The sequence below is a fragment of the Miniopterus natalensis genome, chromosome 5, assembly GCF_054644295.1.
Source record: "Miniopterus natalensis isolate mMinNat1 chromosome 5, mMinNat1.hap1, whole genome shotgun sequence".
Taxonomy (NCBI): Eukaryota; Metazoa; Chordata; class Mammalia; order Chiroptera; family Miniopteridae; genus Miniopterus; species Miniopterus natalensis.
Genome location: NC_142085.1, coordinates 65,547,831 through 65,564,344, shown reverse-complemented (window position 1 = coordinate 65,564,344; position 16,514 = coordinate 65,547,831). Strand labels below are relative to the sequence as shown.

The 16,514-nt window shown below is 36.0% G+C and overlaps 1 protein-coding gene across 1 annotated transcript in view; it reads left to right on the top strand.

The window, feature by feature from the left end:
• Positions 1 to 16,514, top strand: part of TRDN (triadin) — a 254,454-nt gene that overhangs the window by 98,646 nt on the left and 139,294 nt on the right. The window contains exon 10 of the mRNA XM_087817589.1: positions 11,658 to 11,735. Coding sequence (XP_087673715.1) covers positions 11,658 to 11,735 — 78 coding nt within the window. The remainder of the gene's footprint in view (positions 1 to 11,657; positions 11,736 to 16,514) is intronic.

The following is a 16,514-nucleotide window of genomic DNA, read 5'->3' as shown; positions in this document are numbered from 1 at the left end:
CTTTCTTGTGAGTGTTATTATTAATTGTTTACAATGAGCTCAGTATTTTTCCCTATTTAGGTGGTCAATTTTTGCACCCCAACAGGGAAAAAATTGTAGTGATATAATTAGATGTGCTTTTTAAATTAACAATACCAAGTGAAACATCAATATACAGTAAAAACTGAACCAAGTAACATCTCACCATATAGATGTCATCTACCCCACTGTGTGTCCTTTCAAATTAGACCTCATTATACTTCATGTCTGTCCTTTGTCATTTGCCCTTAATTATTTATATATCTCTCACATCCCCACTATGCTATTTTATTCAATATTTCTGCTTTATGATTGATAGGCTGCTTTCTTGAAGGAAAAATTGTCACCTACAAGCCACTTTCTATTAAAACCATCCACAGTATTTAGGTAATAAGCATGTGTTTAGCGACAAGGGTCATTGTAACAGTTGGAATCTCATATAGAAAGTGGGGGAAAATAAGTAGAAAAAATGACCAATTGTCATATTGAAACACCTTGTGAAGAACAAAGTGATGATTTAATATTCTCTCATATGGCAGTTTCATAAGATATAAACCTTTTCTATTTTCTATTCATGGCAATTATATTAATTATTGTAGGAATCCCAAGGGAATATTATTTTTTGTATAATTATAAATAGCCTCCTGGCAGACACTGGATAAGCAGTGTGTATTGTTTTAAATGACAAAATAATATCAATTACATACAATTTAAAAGAGGAAGAGAAGTTGGATGACTTTCAAATGTGTCATTCAAGTGAGAAGATATTTGTGAATTTAATTGTGGCCTTAAGCCTATTAAATGGTAATTATTATCATTTCCCATTTTATCCTTTATCTCTTAAGTGCAAGCATTGAAATATTAAATTTATGTCATATGCCTGTAATTGGAAAGGTGTGGCTTTTTATCACCTTTATGAAAGAACTCAGTAGAAAATTTCCCCTAAAACAAAACATCAAGCCTTGTTTTCTTTCTGAGGTATATTTCAAAACCAGAAGGTCCCCTTTTAATTGGCTCTGTGGTTCTTCCTTAGGCTTTTTGTGTCTCTTTGAATTGCTTATGAACACAGAATATTTGCATGTGTCAGCGACAATTTAGAAAGAAGAAAAAGGAAAGACATTTTCCCACGAGTAGAGACAAAGGGTAGGCAGCTGCCAAATCCCTTCCCGTTGCCAAGCCTGGTGTGGGGGGCAACAGCTAAGAGGGTGGCTGAAAAGTGCCTAATTTATTTTACTTTATATGAATGAGATCCCTGTAGAAAAGAGAATCAACACCGTGTTTCAAACGCCATCCAATCGCTTAAAAGTATGTCCCTGCATCTGAGGAGAGGGAAGAAATTCACAGACAGCCGTGGTTCACGTGGTTTACCTGCAGCTGGGGAACAGCTCAGCAGGTGCCCACCCAGCGTGCTGCATCCCCCCTGTCAGGGTATTTGAGGACCGGGGACCGTCACAGTTGGTCAAGAGAGCAACTTTGATGGTGACAATGAAAGATGACCACTCCCTGGGTGCCGATGGTCTGCCAGGCACTGCGCTAAGCTCTAGACCTGGATCATCTCCTTGAATTCTCACCAAACCATGGTGTGTGTGTGTGTGGGGGGGGGGGGGGGGGGGGGGACAACTTGTCTACCTCATAGATGAAAAAATTGAACCCAAAGAAAGTTGAAAAGTTTGCTCGCATGGCTGGATATTGTTTCCAGCACTGCAGGAAGAATTAAAAATATGTTTTAAAAAGGAGATAACCACCTTCTAGGTTTTCTTTTTCCATTTTCTTCATTCTATTTTCTAAGTGGTATAAGTTAATAAACACAATCTCTGTTTCCCTTTTAATGTAAATTTGACAGGGAGTCCTAAATCTTGCCAATACAGCTGCCACAGAAGGCAGGGGCTCTGCTGATGACTTTTAGCTGTCAGTGCTGGTTGGTCAGTGAACGGACTCTGGTGTGGAAACCACAGGCAGGGTGGACTGTGATCCAGATTCAAGAGCACAAATAGCTTGTAACTAAAATTATTGAAGGAATCTTAGATCTGGTTTTACTTTTACATTTCTTAGGTGTCTATTAAGGTGGCCATAATCCCTGACAAAATATCACCCAGTTCTACTATTAGTTTTTTAAAAATTCACTTTACTCTTAATGTTTAGTGATAGCAAGTTGAGATGGAAGAGAACCGAGTAAATTTATTCCTGTGTGTGGTTGGGTCCTGAAGTTATGGAGAATGAGAACAACAGATTCTAGTACTGGGAACTCATTTGGCAATCTGCTGGGCCAGCTGCTCTCTGTCCATCCCTTTTTAGTGGGGTCCTAAAGTCAAACAACCAGAAACACTGCAAGACAGAAGGAGGCATTCTTTATTCCCGTGTTTAGACAGTTTATAAAATTGTCAAGCCTTTTACCTTTTAAGAAGTGAACATTTTATTCGACTTTTAATTTTTTTTTTAATACATTTGCAAATGTAATGATTATGCTTGGAAAACATATTTTTTTCTTATTTTCTCACCTTTCTGGTTATTACTCACATTCTCAATGATCAATAATTTGGTGTAACTTCATTTTCAGTCTGAGTTAATCACCAAATGTGTTGGATCCCTAAAAGTAATACTAAATATGTGTAAAGCCTGAACTATTAAATTTGACTTGAGAACTATGACATTAAAGATACTCATATCTAGGTGTACACCATGTTACAATGAATTGGTTGTTAAACACCAGCCTTATTAGAAGTGATACTTCTATATTAGCAGAAATGATCAATTACATTAAATGACTAATAGCCACTGTTGTTGGTTAATATGAAAATGTGAAAGGGAGAAATGCCTAGAGATATTAATAAAACCTGATATTTTACCTCAGAAATTTATTGAAATTTTGTGATTTTCCTTAAAAATTATATGCTTTTAATTCTATTCGGTTACACATAAGTATAAGTTGTTTAAATATTTGCTATGGAAAAAATGATTTCTAATAAGATGAGCCATTTTTATCCTATAGCTACTCCTACCACTCAGTACCTTAGAGAGCAGGCATCCCAATTTTGGTAAAGAATTTTGGATATTTTTGACATTGGAAAACAGCCTCTCAAAGACCTAATTTCAATTTATTATAACTTTGAATATTGAGTTAACATAATTGACGGTCAAAACATGTGTTATTTGTATTTTACTTATTTATTTATTTATTTTTTAAATATATCTTTATTGATTTCAGAGAGAGGAAAGGAGAAGGAGAGAGAGAGATAGAAACATCAATGATGAGAGAGTCATTGATCGAGCCCGCAACCTGGGCATGTGCCCTGACCGGGAATTGAACCCCAATCGTCTGGATCCCAGGTTGACACTCAGCCTCTGAGCCACATCTGGCCGGGCTATTATTTATATTTTAAATCATCTTCAAGTGGAACAAAGGTCAAAATATCTATTAATAACATCATTTCATTGTAATATAGAATTCTGCACTTAAGATGTTTTCATTATAAAATTATATAATTGACCATAGAATTCCAAAGCATAATATAACAACATAATACTTATGTGTATTAATTGAAATTATTTAGCACTATTCTGAGTTTCATCACATATTTTGTCCTTCCTTGTCACTTTATGCTCCTTCTACAGTAAACACAAATATAAAGCATATTGCTGTGCAAAGACTACTGTACTGGGAATCTACATAAATAGGTCCTACCTATAAATCACCTGGTGAGTGTGGCTAGTTGCTCAACTTCTTTGGGTGTCAACATTCTCAGGGAACTCTGAGGCATCTCTGGCAGTAAAACACTCTTTGAGTTACATCTGTAGCTGGAGATTTCTTTAGGCTGAAACACACCTCAATGGATAATTTACATGATCATGTCACTTGAACAGACCTATAGATTTTCAGAATATATTTTGATTGTTATGTTTAGATTGAGTTATTTAACTCAATTGAGCTTTAATAAAGCAAACTTTCTTCATCTTTAAGCTTTTAGTTCAGTTTTCCCCACTAACCATGTATAAATGCACTAATGTTTCACTTTCATGAAAAGACTGTTGCTTCACCCATACATAAACAGGTAAAGCTTCTCATGGAAAGAAAATGAATACTTTGGTCTGGAACTATAAATAACTGAAAAAAAGAAAATAAGTAAATAAGTAAAATTTCATCACGTGTTTTGTTGGAAATAATTTGCACTCTACCAAGAACCAAACAATACTTATAGTTCAGCCTGTTCGTATTCAAACACTCTAGAACAGCATAACGGAGTAGCATTAGTAATATTCATTCATTCACTCATTCATTCATTTTCCCCTTTAATTATTAATTTTCCTTTACCAAATTCATATTGATGTTTCAGATTCTGTCTTCAAATATTCACAGTCTAGTGAGGATTAAAAAAGCTCAGATTTATAAATAAACAAATAAATGTATTGGGAGTCAGAGGATGAAATGTACACGGAGCATTCTGGGAACATAAAGAGTTGTCAGCGGAGTAGATATAAGGGAATCAAGTAAGATAAAATGCCTAAACTTTGATGAATTACTACAATTATCCATGTTCTAGGCAGTTTTATCAATGAGAATCTGAAATGCCACAGATATTTGACATTTCCTTGGATGACGCCATGGCAAGTAGGATATTTGCATTCTAAGTCCTTGAGAGAGTTTTTATTTTTCTCTTTTTAAATTGAAACTTTAGTTCATCTAATATGTCTTATAAATTTGTTTTTCTAACAACTTCGACCTTTATACTAAAAGAAAAACATAAAATTAATATTACCTATGCCTCACCCTGTGTACAAATATGATTTGGTGTGGGGTTGAAAGAGAAATTGTTCAGATAACTAGAAAAAATATATTAGCGGAAAGAAGAATTAGTAATTCTGAAAGTTTTGAAAACATCCCAGTTGACAGTGTATCTAGAATTGTGGCAATGAAGTGAGGTAAAAAGATAAGTCTTAATGTACTTACTGAGTCTCTTTGATGGGTTGCTTGAAGTTAATTCAGCATCTGATTAAGGTTAAATGAACATGACCACTGAAGAAAACTATCACCTTTTTATATTAGGAAATGAATATTTACAGTTCTTCCAAAGATTATGAGTCATTTATCATAATAGGTAAAATAATTGTCATTTATATTGACTTTCTAAATAGGTATTAAATAAATAGAAAAGTAAAATGAAGTTAAAAAACCCCTAATCTTAAATTGGGTCTACTCTCAATGCAGGACCTTGGTTAAGCCACTTATCTTTCTAGAGACTTTTTTATCTGAAAAATTATGATGTTGAAATAGCTGATTTCAAAGGTCTCTTCTACATCCAAATCTCGATGATTATGATGATGATTATGATTCTATGCATCTCTTTTTGTTAAGTCCCACTTATCAGATATTCTGTCGTAACTGGGGTACAGGAATAAATGAAAGGATGATATGATCTTGAATGAATCTTATTTCCTTTCTTTAGTTGACTGTCCCATGAAAATTTTTTCTACTTCATAAATTGAAGATGAAGAGGAAAAAACAGATATGTTCCCTTTATCATTTTTAATCAAAAGAATGTGTGAAATATGTATTTGGCTACTTGTCCTTGCTTTCCATCAAAGGGAATATGCAAACCTATAATCACACGTGGAAATATTAGGGGAGCTTTTTCAGGAGGCGAAGAAACCTCTCCAGCAGGAACATTTTGTCCTGGAGGGTGCTCTTTGAGCTAAGACATTGAAGATTTGGTGTTTTAAACACCCTTATAGTAGGGTCGCATAGCCATTTTACATTAAATAATCCATTTGCTTAAAACTTTCTAAAATCATGAAAAAAATATAAGAATTAATGACCATTAATATATATTATTAGAATAACCCAATGAAGTAACTGTCTACTCTTCTTCCGTGTGTCCTATATGAGTCTTCTGGCAAATCCGAGAACTTAAGAGTTCAAGTGACAGAACAACTAAGCCATTAGTCCATAAACAGCATCTAGCTGGGTAAATGGAAAATTTGCTACACTTATCTGGGTATTATACTTCTCCTTTGTTTCTACATGTTCAAGTCGAATTGTCAGTCATCCTTGATTTCTTTCTCTCCCTTCCCACATCAGGTTCATTTAAAAGTCCTACTGGGTTGAGTCAAAATGTACTCTGAAGTCTTCCACTTATCTACAATTTCTATGTTTTTCGTTGACCACATATTTAAAATTGCTACCAATTACTCTGAATAGCATTTCTTATTCCCCTTCCTTGATAATTTTTAAATAGGACACTTATTTCCATTTTACTTATTTAGTTGCTATGTTTTGTTCCTTTCCAGTGGAATCTCAGCTCCATGAGCTAGGTGATTGTGTCTGTACCATTCCCTACTATGACTCCATGTCCAGGAAAGTGCCCAGTGCTAGTAGGTACTCGACAAATATTTATTGCACGAATGACTGAATCTCCACTGAAACCCACCTAGTCTAAGCCCACATCATCTCTCACCTGGTTTATTTCAATAATCTCCCACTGATACCCTGCTGCCTCTCACATCTTTTTCTTTACAAACATTATTTTTGTTCACACAATAACCAGTGATCTTTTAGAAACCTGTATATCATATTAAGCCCTTCACAAGTGTACCATTGCCCTTAGAACACTGTTCCAAAGGTGGTTCCCAACTCAGCGGAACAGCCTAGAATGCTCTGGGAGGAGCCTGTCTCTGCTCTGCAACCCAGCTGACATTCAAGCAAGCGGGCTGCTTCCTAGTTGAGGCTTTTTGACCTGCTTTTCCCTGTGAGCAGTTCTTTTATCAGGGGTCTTCCTGAGGTTTGCCCTTTGTGTTCGAGTCAGAGCTCCAGTGTACCCCCTTTCAGAGTGGGCACTTCGTACATTATGCGCTGTGTGCAGTTTGCCCACTTACACAAAGGCCTGCACTCTGCTCCCTTCGCCGAGGCCGCTTGCCTTGGCCTGAGGCTACAGTGGCCCAAGGGAAGAGTTGCCTCTTAGTTCTGCACTAAGCAAGTCCTCCTGACCAAAAATTGTCACCATGAACTACACATACCCAGAGTAAGGGCATGTTCTTCTAATTTTTCACAAAGATCCATATATTTAGTCCAATATATTTAGTCCAATGTGGAGGCCCTGTTCTTTACTATCCAGAGCATGATCTCTTCCCCAGCCTTTCTCTGCCTCACTGTTTCATGTTTCTATATGTATGAGGTCTAAAATGATCTGTCCTGCTTACCACCTGCCTCCTCCACCTCTAATATAAGCTCTGTAACAACAGAGCTTTATCATCACTGTGGTCCCTCGGTAATTTCATTTGTACTTTTATGTCCATAAACACTCGCCATAAGTCAACTGAGCAGACACTGTTGTTCTTATTTTACCTTGAAATAACTGAGATTTAAGTGATAATTGCCTGTTTACTGTCTGTCCCTTCCAAATACTGAGAACAGCGAATGCAAAGTGCATGTGTAGAATTTAGCAATACACAGTGGGGATATTAAAGATGGCTGTGATTACAGTGAAAACCTCCTTGATGACCCACCTAATACAAACTCCTGAACGTCTTCAGATGTTTCCTTATTGGTGAGGTTACCTTTCCATAGACAAATTTGCAAACCTGGGGTAGGAAAAGCAGGAGTGATTGACACCTCAAATCCTCTGGCTCCCTCCCTCCATTTTTGTAAGTGCTCCAAAAGTACAAAACAAGAGAAAAAGACTCTCAGTAAGGAAACTTGAAGATCAAGGGATCCTTATTTTAACACAATCACATATCTCAGCCTAACATATAAAGCCGTATTTTCATTTAATTTTAGTATTTATTCAATTTTAAATATTGAAAATATTCTACATGTTACAAAAATAGTCTGGGGACCTTGTTCCAATGTATAAAGGTAATGTAATATATTATTGCTTTAACAAACCTATAATTTTCTTACTAAATTTATATCTTCCCATCTTACCCTTAGTCATAGATTTACAAATCCCTTTTAGGAAACTGAAAGAATGAATTGAGATAAGAGTTTGTAATGATTTCACGCTTTATAGTTTTAAAAAATTTAAATGGATTTTTAACTCCATGGTCACTTACTAGATTAACAGCTTCTCCATCTATTGCCATTCATGGCTTGCAGTACTGAGGACTTTCAAAGAGTTTATAGTCTTCTGATGTACTCAGCACCTCTAAAAATGCATTGGGGACATAAGGAATAAAATATCAAGCATTGGAGAGAAAAAATCCTCAACATTTGATTTAAGGGGTTGATTCAGTTATCTAGAAATTGTTTTTAACCAGGGAATCTCCTTTGATAAAAAAAACTAGACAAGTTAAACTTTAATATAGCAATTTTTTTTACCCAATGCAATCTGAATTAAGCTCACAGCCGTCCGCATGAATTGAGATGCTGAGTAATTCCATTCATTATTTCTAGCAAAGTAAAGAAATATCAATAAATTAGATCATTAGAAGGAATGCACACTGTATACTATCCCCAGTGAAATTTGACTAAACCCAAAGCAGTCAAATTGACTTGTATAAGTAAAAACTCATTACAATAAAATATTGGCATATTACAAACATGCCATTCAAGTTTATAGAAATATTTCAGCGAAAATCACTCAAGGAACAAAAATAAAGTCAATTCACTATGTTTGAATGTCAGAGGGATTTTCAGGTAATAGTTTGTAAAATGAAGGACACCTTTAGAGTTTCAATGTAAATTTCAACAACCGAAACCTTTCCTCAGGAATTCCAGAGGAATATATTCCTAATAAAATTATAATAATCTTTCTTGTAAATGAGTTCTGCTACTTTCGTCATTTTTAATTTTATCTGTTATGTCTTTGTTTCCTTACTTCAAAAGTCTGTTTCAAGTCCTCTTTTTAGAATAGATGAAATATAAATTGTAAATACATTATTGGGAAAAGAATTAATTCTTTGAGTATTTATTATGTGTTGGCTCCTTTATCACTTAATCCTCATAATGACCCTAAAAACTATTCTCATTTCATAAACTGATGCTTGGAATCTTCATGAGATTTTCAAGTTCACACAGATTACAAGTGATGGAGCTGAAACTCTCACTTATAGCCATTTGATTCCAGGCATAAAGTCTTTATACTAAATATTGCTTTCACTATAAAATTCAATTAATGTAACATTACATTGATATAATTTATTATATAATAAAGTCATGTGTTGTGCGCAAGTATGACATGCCCGATTTGTTTTGGTGGCCCCTAGCACAACAAGAACTTGTCCTGAGCTAATAATCCCCCTGCGAGTGCTACCCGTCACTGCCAGCGTAGGAGCGGACGGCCCTCTGGTTTTCCTTGCCTTTTGTTGTGTCGGTGCTTCCCCACCACGTCCCCTGCCTCCCGGTAACCCAGCCAGCCGTACTGACTGGAGAATAGAGTCCATTTCATTGGAGAGAATATCGATAGAAACGGGGTTTTGTACTGCATGCTGAAGAAGCCCCAGTTTGTCTTAATAGGTCTACATATTTTGGCATCTTTTTCACCAGATTCTCATGGCCTGTAATCCATTCCTCTCCCCCTCCCTTCACTCCTTTTAGGCCTTTAAATGCACATTACAATTAATCTCCTTCAGGAATCTGTCTACAACATCCTCTCTGTATATACCGTTTCTATCACCACACTGCAGTGTAGTGATGTGTCTATAAGTGCTCACTAATTATTAAAAAAAAACCAATAATGATGTTATAGCTCCGCCAGGAAAATCTAAGAATATTTTATAATGTATATTATAGTTTTCCAGGGAAGTAACTTTATATATATTTGAATTAATTCCTGAAGAGTTTATCTAGACTATAAAAGATTATGATTATACACTCACTACTATTCGTGGAAGCATCTGACAGGGGAGAAAGCAGCTTAGACTGAACAGGCACCATGTTACGAAAGTATTTTTAAAATTCTGAATATTTAGAAACAATTGAATTATATTCATGGCCACTTGTATTTTAAGCTTTAGTCATTTAATTGACTTCTCCCCAAAGCTAGACTCCCCATAGATTTTAAAAATTACAAAAACCATCCTACTTTAGAAATATTTTTCTTGAAAACAGCTCTCAAGCAAGACTTGGGAACAAACCTTTCCAAGTATATGTCCCTTTGACTTACAAAGCAGGTGGGAACAGTCATGGACCCCCCTTATATAAGATGACGCTTTGCTCATATTGAATGGCCAAAAAGAAACTTTAAGCACCTCAAATCTAGAGCCTGCATGGAGATCCAGCTCCACTTTTTAGGAGCTGAATGGTCTGAACCCCTATTCACCTCAATTTTCAAACTGTGAAAAGAAAATTATACCTACACCCTAAGACTCTTGTGAAGATAAGCGACACACCAAAACTGTTTGAGATTGTTCTAGGCACATAGTAAGCACTATGCACATGTTAGCTGGAAGGGGGAAACATGGAGCAAACTTTTATTTTAGTGTGCCCAGACTTACCTTTTCTTTGCTTGCTAAAAAAAAAAAGGCTTCTATATTGCATTATGTTTCTATCAAATCTTTGTGCTGATGGGAGACAAAGGTAATAATAATATGGATTAGAATCTCTCAAGGTATACAGCCTGCATGTTAAGAAACAATATGCTTTGCTTTTATGCACACTTGAACGTGCTCCAGAATCCACCAATTGACTCTAATAACTAGAAGAAACTCCTGTAATGAAAGGAGGCTAACCTCCCCTTGGCCTGAGGATGCAGGCCTGGAATTCTGCCCTTCTCATCACAACAGAATGTGGTGTGTGCAACTCAGATTGCTCTGCTTGCTAATCTACAATTCACCAGAGCAAAGTAATTTTGACAAATTCTAAAAAAGGAAAACTTCCAGTAAGCAGGCAGGTCTGCTGACATTTGATAATATCTAGTTGTCAGATTTTAGAAGGTGCCTATGCCCATATTGATTCCTGTACCACACAGCGGGGGTTCATGAAATGAAAACTAATGATAAAACATTTTGCAAGCACTTCATATGGAATCGTATGTTAGTTAATGTTTATAGTGCATGGCTCGAGTGGTTTTGGTTAATTAAAGAAATCACTTGGGATAAGGAAGTGCTCGGAAACTATTGTGGGTTTTTATACAGTTCATAATAAGCCCAGAGACTTGAGGGAGCAAGCTTCTACAAAACTGAATATATTTTCCCTTCGGCCCGTTATTTACTTAACTCCAGGTCATTTATTTTTGCAGGAGAAAATGTGCCTGTTCAACATCAAAAGGCCTATGAATTTTAACCTTCTTTTATTACCCTTTTATATCATTTGAAAATTTTTAGTTAAGTGAAAAAATGACTTTTCCTATATTAGGATTTCTCTCAGTTTCTGTAATTTTAGTTTTTATAATTTAAGTGCATATTGAAAATAAATTGCTTTATTTGATTGCATGTAGATTTTCCATTAATAAAGTCCAATAAATATATTTAACATTGTGTATACATTTATGAAATGTAATATAGTCAGAAATGGCTCTGAAGATAGCTGCATCTGTGTATGTATCTAGTTAAAGATCTCACCTAATAACAATTTGCCTATTGCATAATAATATGAATTTATACTTCAGATTATGAATTATGCATGCTGGGGACAGATCATGCTATTTTAGTTGTGGATATTAAATTTGTTAATACTTTTTTTCAATATCTACTTCTGATTGTGTGCACAGGACAAAGCCCAGCCATACCACCTCTATTACCAAAAGAACAAGCTTCCAGTCCCACTCCAGCTTCACCTGCACTTGAAGGCAAGTATTCTATTAGTTTCTACAAAGATCTTCTCTATTGTAGATAAAATACAATGTAGAGAAACAAAAAAATAACAGCAACAACAAAATTCATATTTTCTCAAATAATTTTTCTTATGTCTATATGCTATATGGCTACCATTTATTTTTCCTAAAATTTCAGTTTGTATCTCTTTAGAAAACCAACATTTTCCTCTTAAGATTCTTTACTGGTAATCCTAGCTTCTAGAAGGATGACCAGCTTTGTACCCTAGAAATCAACCAGAAAGTACAAGGGCAAATGGGTAGGGATATGCCTTGCAATTTTTGCAGTTTTATCACAACTCAATCAATTTAGTGTCTTATAACTCTGGTGCCAGGGTTTGTGAGTTTGAATCTGAGTTCTACCTCTTACCTGCTGTGTAAATTTGGAAAGTTACTTAAGTTCACTGTTCATGAGATTTGTCATCCCTAAAATGACACTAATCTCATAAAGTTATTGTGAGGATGAAATGGTGTGTGCATGTGTGTACGTGCCAGTTTATGTGCTATATGAAATTAGTAGTTATACTATCACTAATAATGTATTCTTCAAAATGCGATGAAAATCAGCAAAATTCGAGGGTGGGAGTATTATCACAAGCAAATTTGCTAGAAATTTAATATAATTTCTTTAAGTCTTCTTTACTCATTTGACTATTCTTTATTACATTTCTACCCATGGGATCATGTTAAATATTGTCCAAAGTACTGAGGATTCAAACATTAGTAGAAAATAGTTCCTGCCCTACTAAGACTTAGTTTTTAAATATAAAATTAAAAGTAATCAAAGAGGAGCCTGATATAAAACACAAGTAATTAAAGCCTAGTGCACCACTAATTTTTGCAAGAGAAAAATGGAGGTCTCCCCAAAACACCAAAACACCCTTTCCACCTTAGCTCTGTCACACACCGAAAGGGACCTTCTGTGTACATACATGGATACTGACTTGCTTGTCCAAGTTCTGTCCACCCTGCCCAATACCTACCTGTTAGCTTTGACCACCCTTTGAGACTAGGAGTAACCACACTTTTGAGGATTCATTCAGGAAGAGGCGCTTGCAACCACTGGCATCAGAGTAAGAGCATTTGGGTGGTGGTGGTGGGGGGGATTCAGGGTCCCAGGACCTGGAGTGTAAGAGAGAAGAGAGATTCCAGGTGGCTACACCCTGTCTCCCCCACAGACTTTTAGACCCAGGTAGGGAATAGGCGTAGGAGGGCCCAGAGAACTGTGTAAAGCACAGAGACCCCAAGAGGGGCCTGGTTGTTGGGTTCTAAGAGGTGTGCTGATTACCACAATGTGGTAAGAAGCAAAAAATAAGCAGTAAAAAGTACTGTGAACTATTAGGGAAGGGAGGACATAGCTCTGTTTGGAAGAGGTGAGGAGGGTCCCAGGAAAGGCTTCTCGGTAGAGGTGGCTGTGAAGCCTAAGTCCCAAGAAGAGGTGCTCATGACGCAGGCCAACAATGAAAGGGTATAAACAGAGGCATGGAGATGAGCAGAAAAGAGTTTGGTCCAGGGAAATGTAAGTGTTTCCTCATGGAGAGAAGGAAGGAGGCATGGAGAGGGTTTGGGAGAGCTGATAGAAAGACATGCAGAGTGCAGGTCATGAGTTGCCTTGTACAGGCAAGCTTGGCATTTAGTCTTACATCTAAAGTTTTATCATAAAACATTAAATAGCCAAGTAAATCCAAAATATACTCATCCCGCAGATAAATTTATCAAAGTTTTCTGTTCTCTTTTCTTTTTCTCTTTTTTCCTTTTTTTCTGATTGCGCTGTTTTACAGATATTTGACATCATGTTATTTCACCCAGCTGAGGGGGTTATTATTTTCTTTTAAAATTTTGATACATTTACATGGTACTAAATGTAAAAGTTACAAAAACAATGGGGGGTAAATAGTTTTCTTCCTGACCCTATTCATCAATAACACAGCTCTCCTTACGGGCAACCAATGTTAGTTCCTCCAGAGATGTTTTGTGCATATACAAGCAAAAATATTGCCTCCTCAGCTAAGGGATTTTTATTTTTGTCTCTAGAAGATGGGACATTTTTCATGGATATAATAAACTTGTTTATTTTGAAAGATCAACTTCACTGTCATCTTACAAGGTAGATTAGTGGTACGAGATAGGTAGTAGGCTTTGGGGAAAGGCCAGTCCAAACTAATTGTAAAGCCTGAACTAAACAGTTGTGCAGTGGATGGAGAAAGAGAGATGGATCAGAAAGTGATTTGGAAGGGCTATCAGTGGGTCTAAGTATCAGATTGGATACAGGTGCTGAGGTAGAAGGAAGAATTAGAATGACTCCAGGCTTTCTAAGTTAGGTATCCAGGTGGACAACAGTGCCATTAACTAAGATGGTTAAGCTACTGAAATAAAATAGGCCCAGTGACAAGGAGTAGGAGGTGATGGGTTCAGTCTAGCACAGGAGGCTTTCCCATGGGACACTGAAATAGAATTATTTTTGGATGTACATTTATGTTTCACACATTCAATAGCCAGGGAGGATTTGAATAGTCGGACAGGTGAAGTTTTCCTAGGGTTATGCTCTGACACCACCATGTTCATTTGTCTGGCCAGATCCTGACCAAGTCATGCCTAACCCATGAGTATGCTCTCTTCAACTCACATTTATTCATAATATTATGTTTGCTATACCTATGTGCATTTTACATTTGATATTCCAAAACCTTGTGAAATAACATAATGATTTAAAAATGTTAAATATAGCCATGGCATTTGTTAATTTATTTGTGCTATATTAATAAAGAGCAGGAGATTCTCGCCCTATGCCCAGAGAACTTTCTCTTATATTACTATGCAGATATTGAAGATTGAGGATTATATGTTCATGTCTTCTGAGTTGTCAACAAATTTTGGAAATTGGAGGAAAAGTTTTGTGCTTTAGACTTCATGCAGTTTTGTGATAGAGGCATCATGTTCTGATGCCAGTCAAGGGTACCCTAGCAATGCTTCTCAAAATTTCATATGCACACAAATACCTGGAGATCTTGTGAAAATGAAGATTCTGATTTGGTAGGTCTGTGGTGAGGACTGAGATTCTTCATATTTACCAAGCTCCCAAGTATTGCTGATGCTGCTGGTCCTGGACCACATCTGAGTAGCGTACCCTCAAAATATTTAGGAAGGAGGTGGAGAGCAATTTAATATTTCTAAAGATGATTTTAACTTAATATTAGTTATCTGAATGACCTGTAACTGGCCAAATATTTTTCAGATTTACTGCTAGTTATCTGGGAAAAAGCAAAAGGTTTCAGGCCAAGTACCTAAGCATTCTAGAAAAGCTCACAAGAGAGCAAGAGAAATACCATTGGGAATGGGGGAAAGGTTACATTATACTTGTAAATTACAACAACCTATTACATAGTATGTAAAATATTTTGATTTGGCCATCTACATGAATTGAATAAATTGGCATTTGCAAATTTTTAATAAAAACCACATACAATCTGTAAATCAGTACTATATAAATTCCAGTAGAAAAAATAATAATTTGTTTGGTCATTAAAGTCCATAATTTAATGTAAAGTTCATGTAATGTCTCATTCCAAGACCACAAATCAACAATGCTTCTTGAATATTTAAGAAACAGTCCAGATCTCATCCAGGGTTTGAAACTTTTGTCTCCCATTCAATTCAGACACAGGTCTTTTACTTACTGTTCTTTTAAAGATGATCGTCTTGGATAGATCAAGCTTCCCTCTCTCTCCATCTACTTTCACACCCCCTTTACCTATTCACGGACTTGGCTTCAGATTTTGTGTGTGACAATTGTGTGAAGACAGTTTTCGCTTGATAATTTCTCAACTTTTGTGATCAAACTTGGTGTCTTGGTACGGGTGGGCTACCATAATAAAATATCACGGACTGGATGGCTTAAACAACAGAATTTTTTTTTCATGCATATCTGGAGGATGGGAGTCCAAAGTCAGACTGCCATCATGGTTGGGTTCTAGAGAGAGCCTGCTTCCTGGCTTGCAGGTGACCTCTTCTCACATGTGAGAGAGAGCGAGCTCTGCTGTCTCCTCCTCAGAAGGACATCAATTCTGTATAATCAGGGTTCCACCCTTAGGATCTCATTTAATCTTAACGGCCTTCAAAAGGTTCTGTCTCTGACAGTCATATGGAGCTTAGGGCTTCAAGACATGAATTTGGAGGGGACACAATTCAGTCCACAGCACTTGATAAACTCTAAGCTTAATTAATATATAAGCAAAGCAGCTGTAAAGTTTATCTAATACAATTAGAGTTGTTTAAATAATTTTTGATTAATCAGTGATTTTGCCTTTTTTGTATCTCTCATATATGGTTTTCTAACAGCCTAAATTCTGAACTTGCATCATCTTTGGTACATACTTACAATTGATATAAGGTAACTATTTTTAAAATGCTCTTAACTGGACTCAAATATAACTCAGCTTGTACTGAATGTAATAAAACAACAAACCTCTGAGTAATCTCAGCACTGGCTACTGTTGTGTGTCATTTATCTAGCTAGTAAGCAAATGATTTAGAAAAAAAACTTTATAGAACCCAGTCTGAGAGAGAAAGAGAGAGAGAGAGGGCAGATTATATATACACAGATGATAGATAGATGATAGATAGATAGATAGATAGATAGATAGATAGATAGATAGATAGATAGATAGATAGATAGATGATAGATAGATGATAGATGATAGATAGATAGATAGATAGATAGATAGATAGATAGATAGATAATAGATAGATGATAGA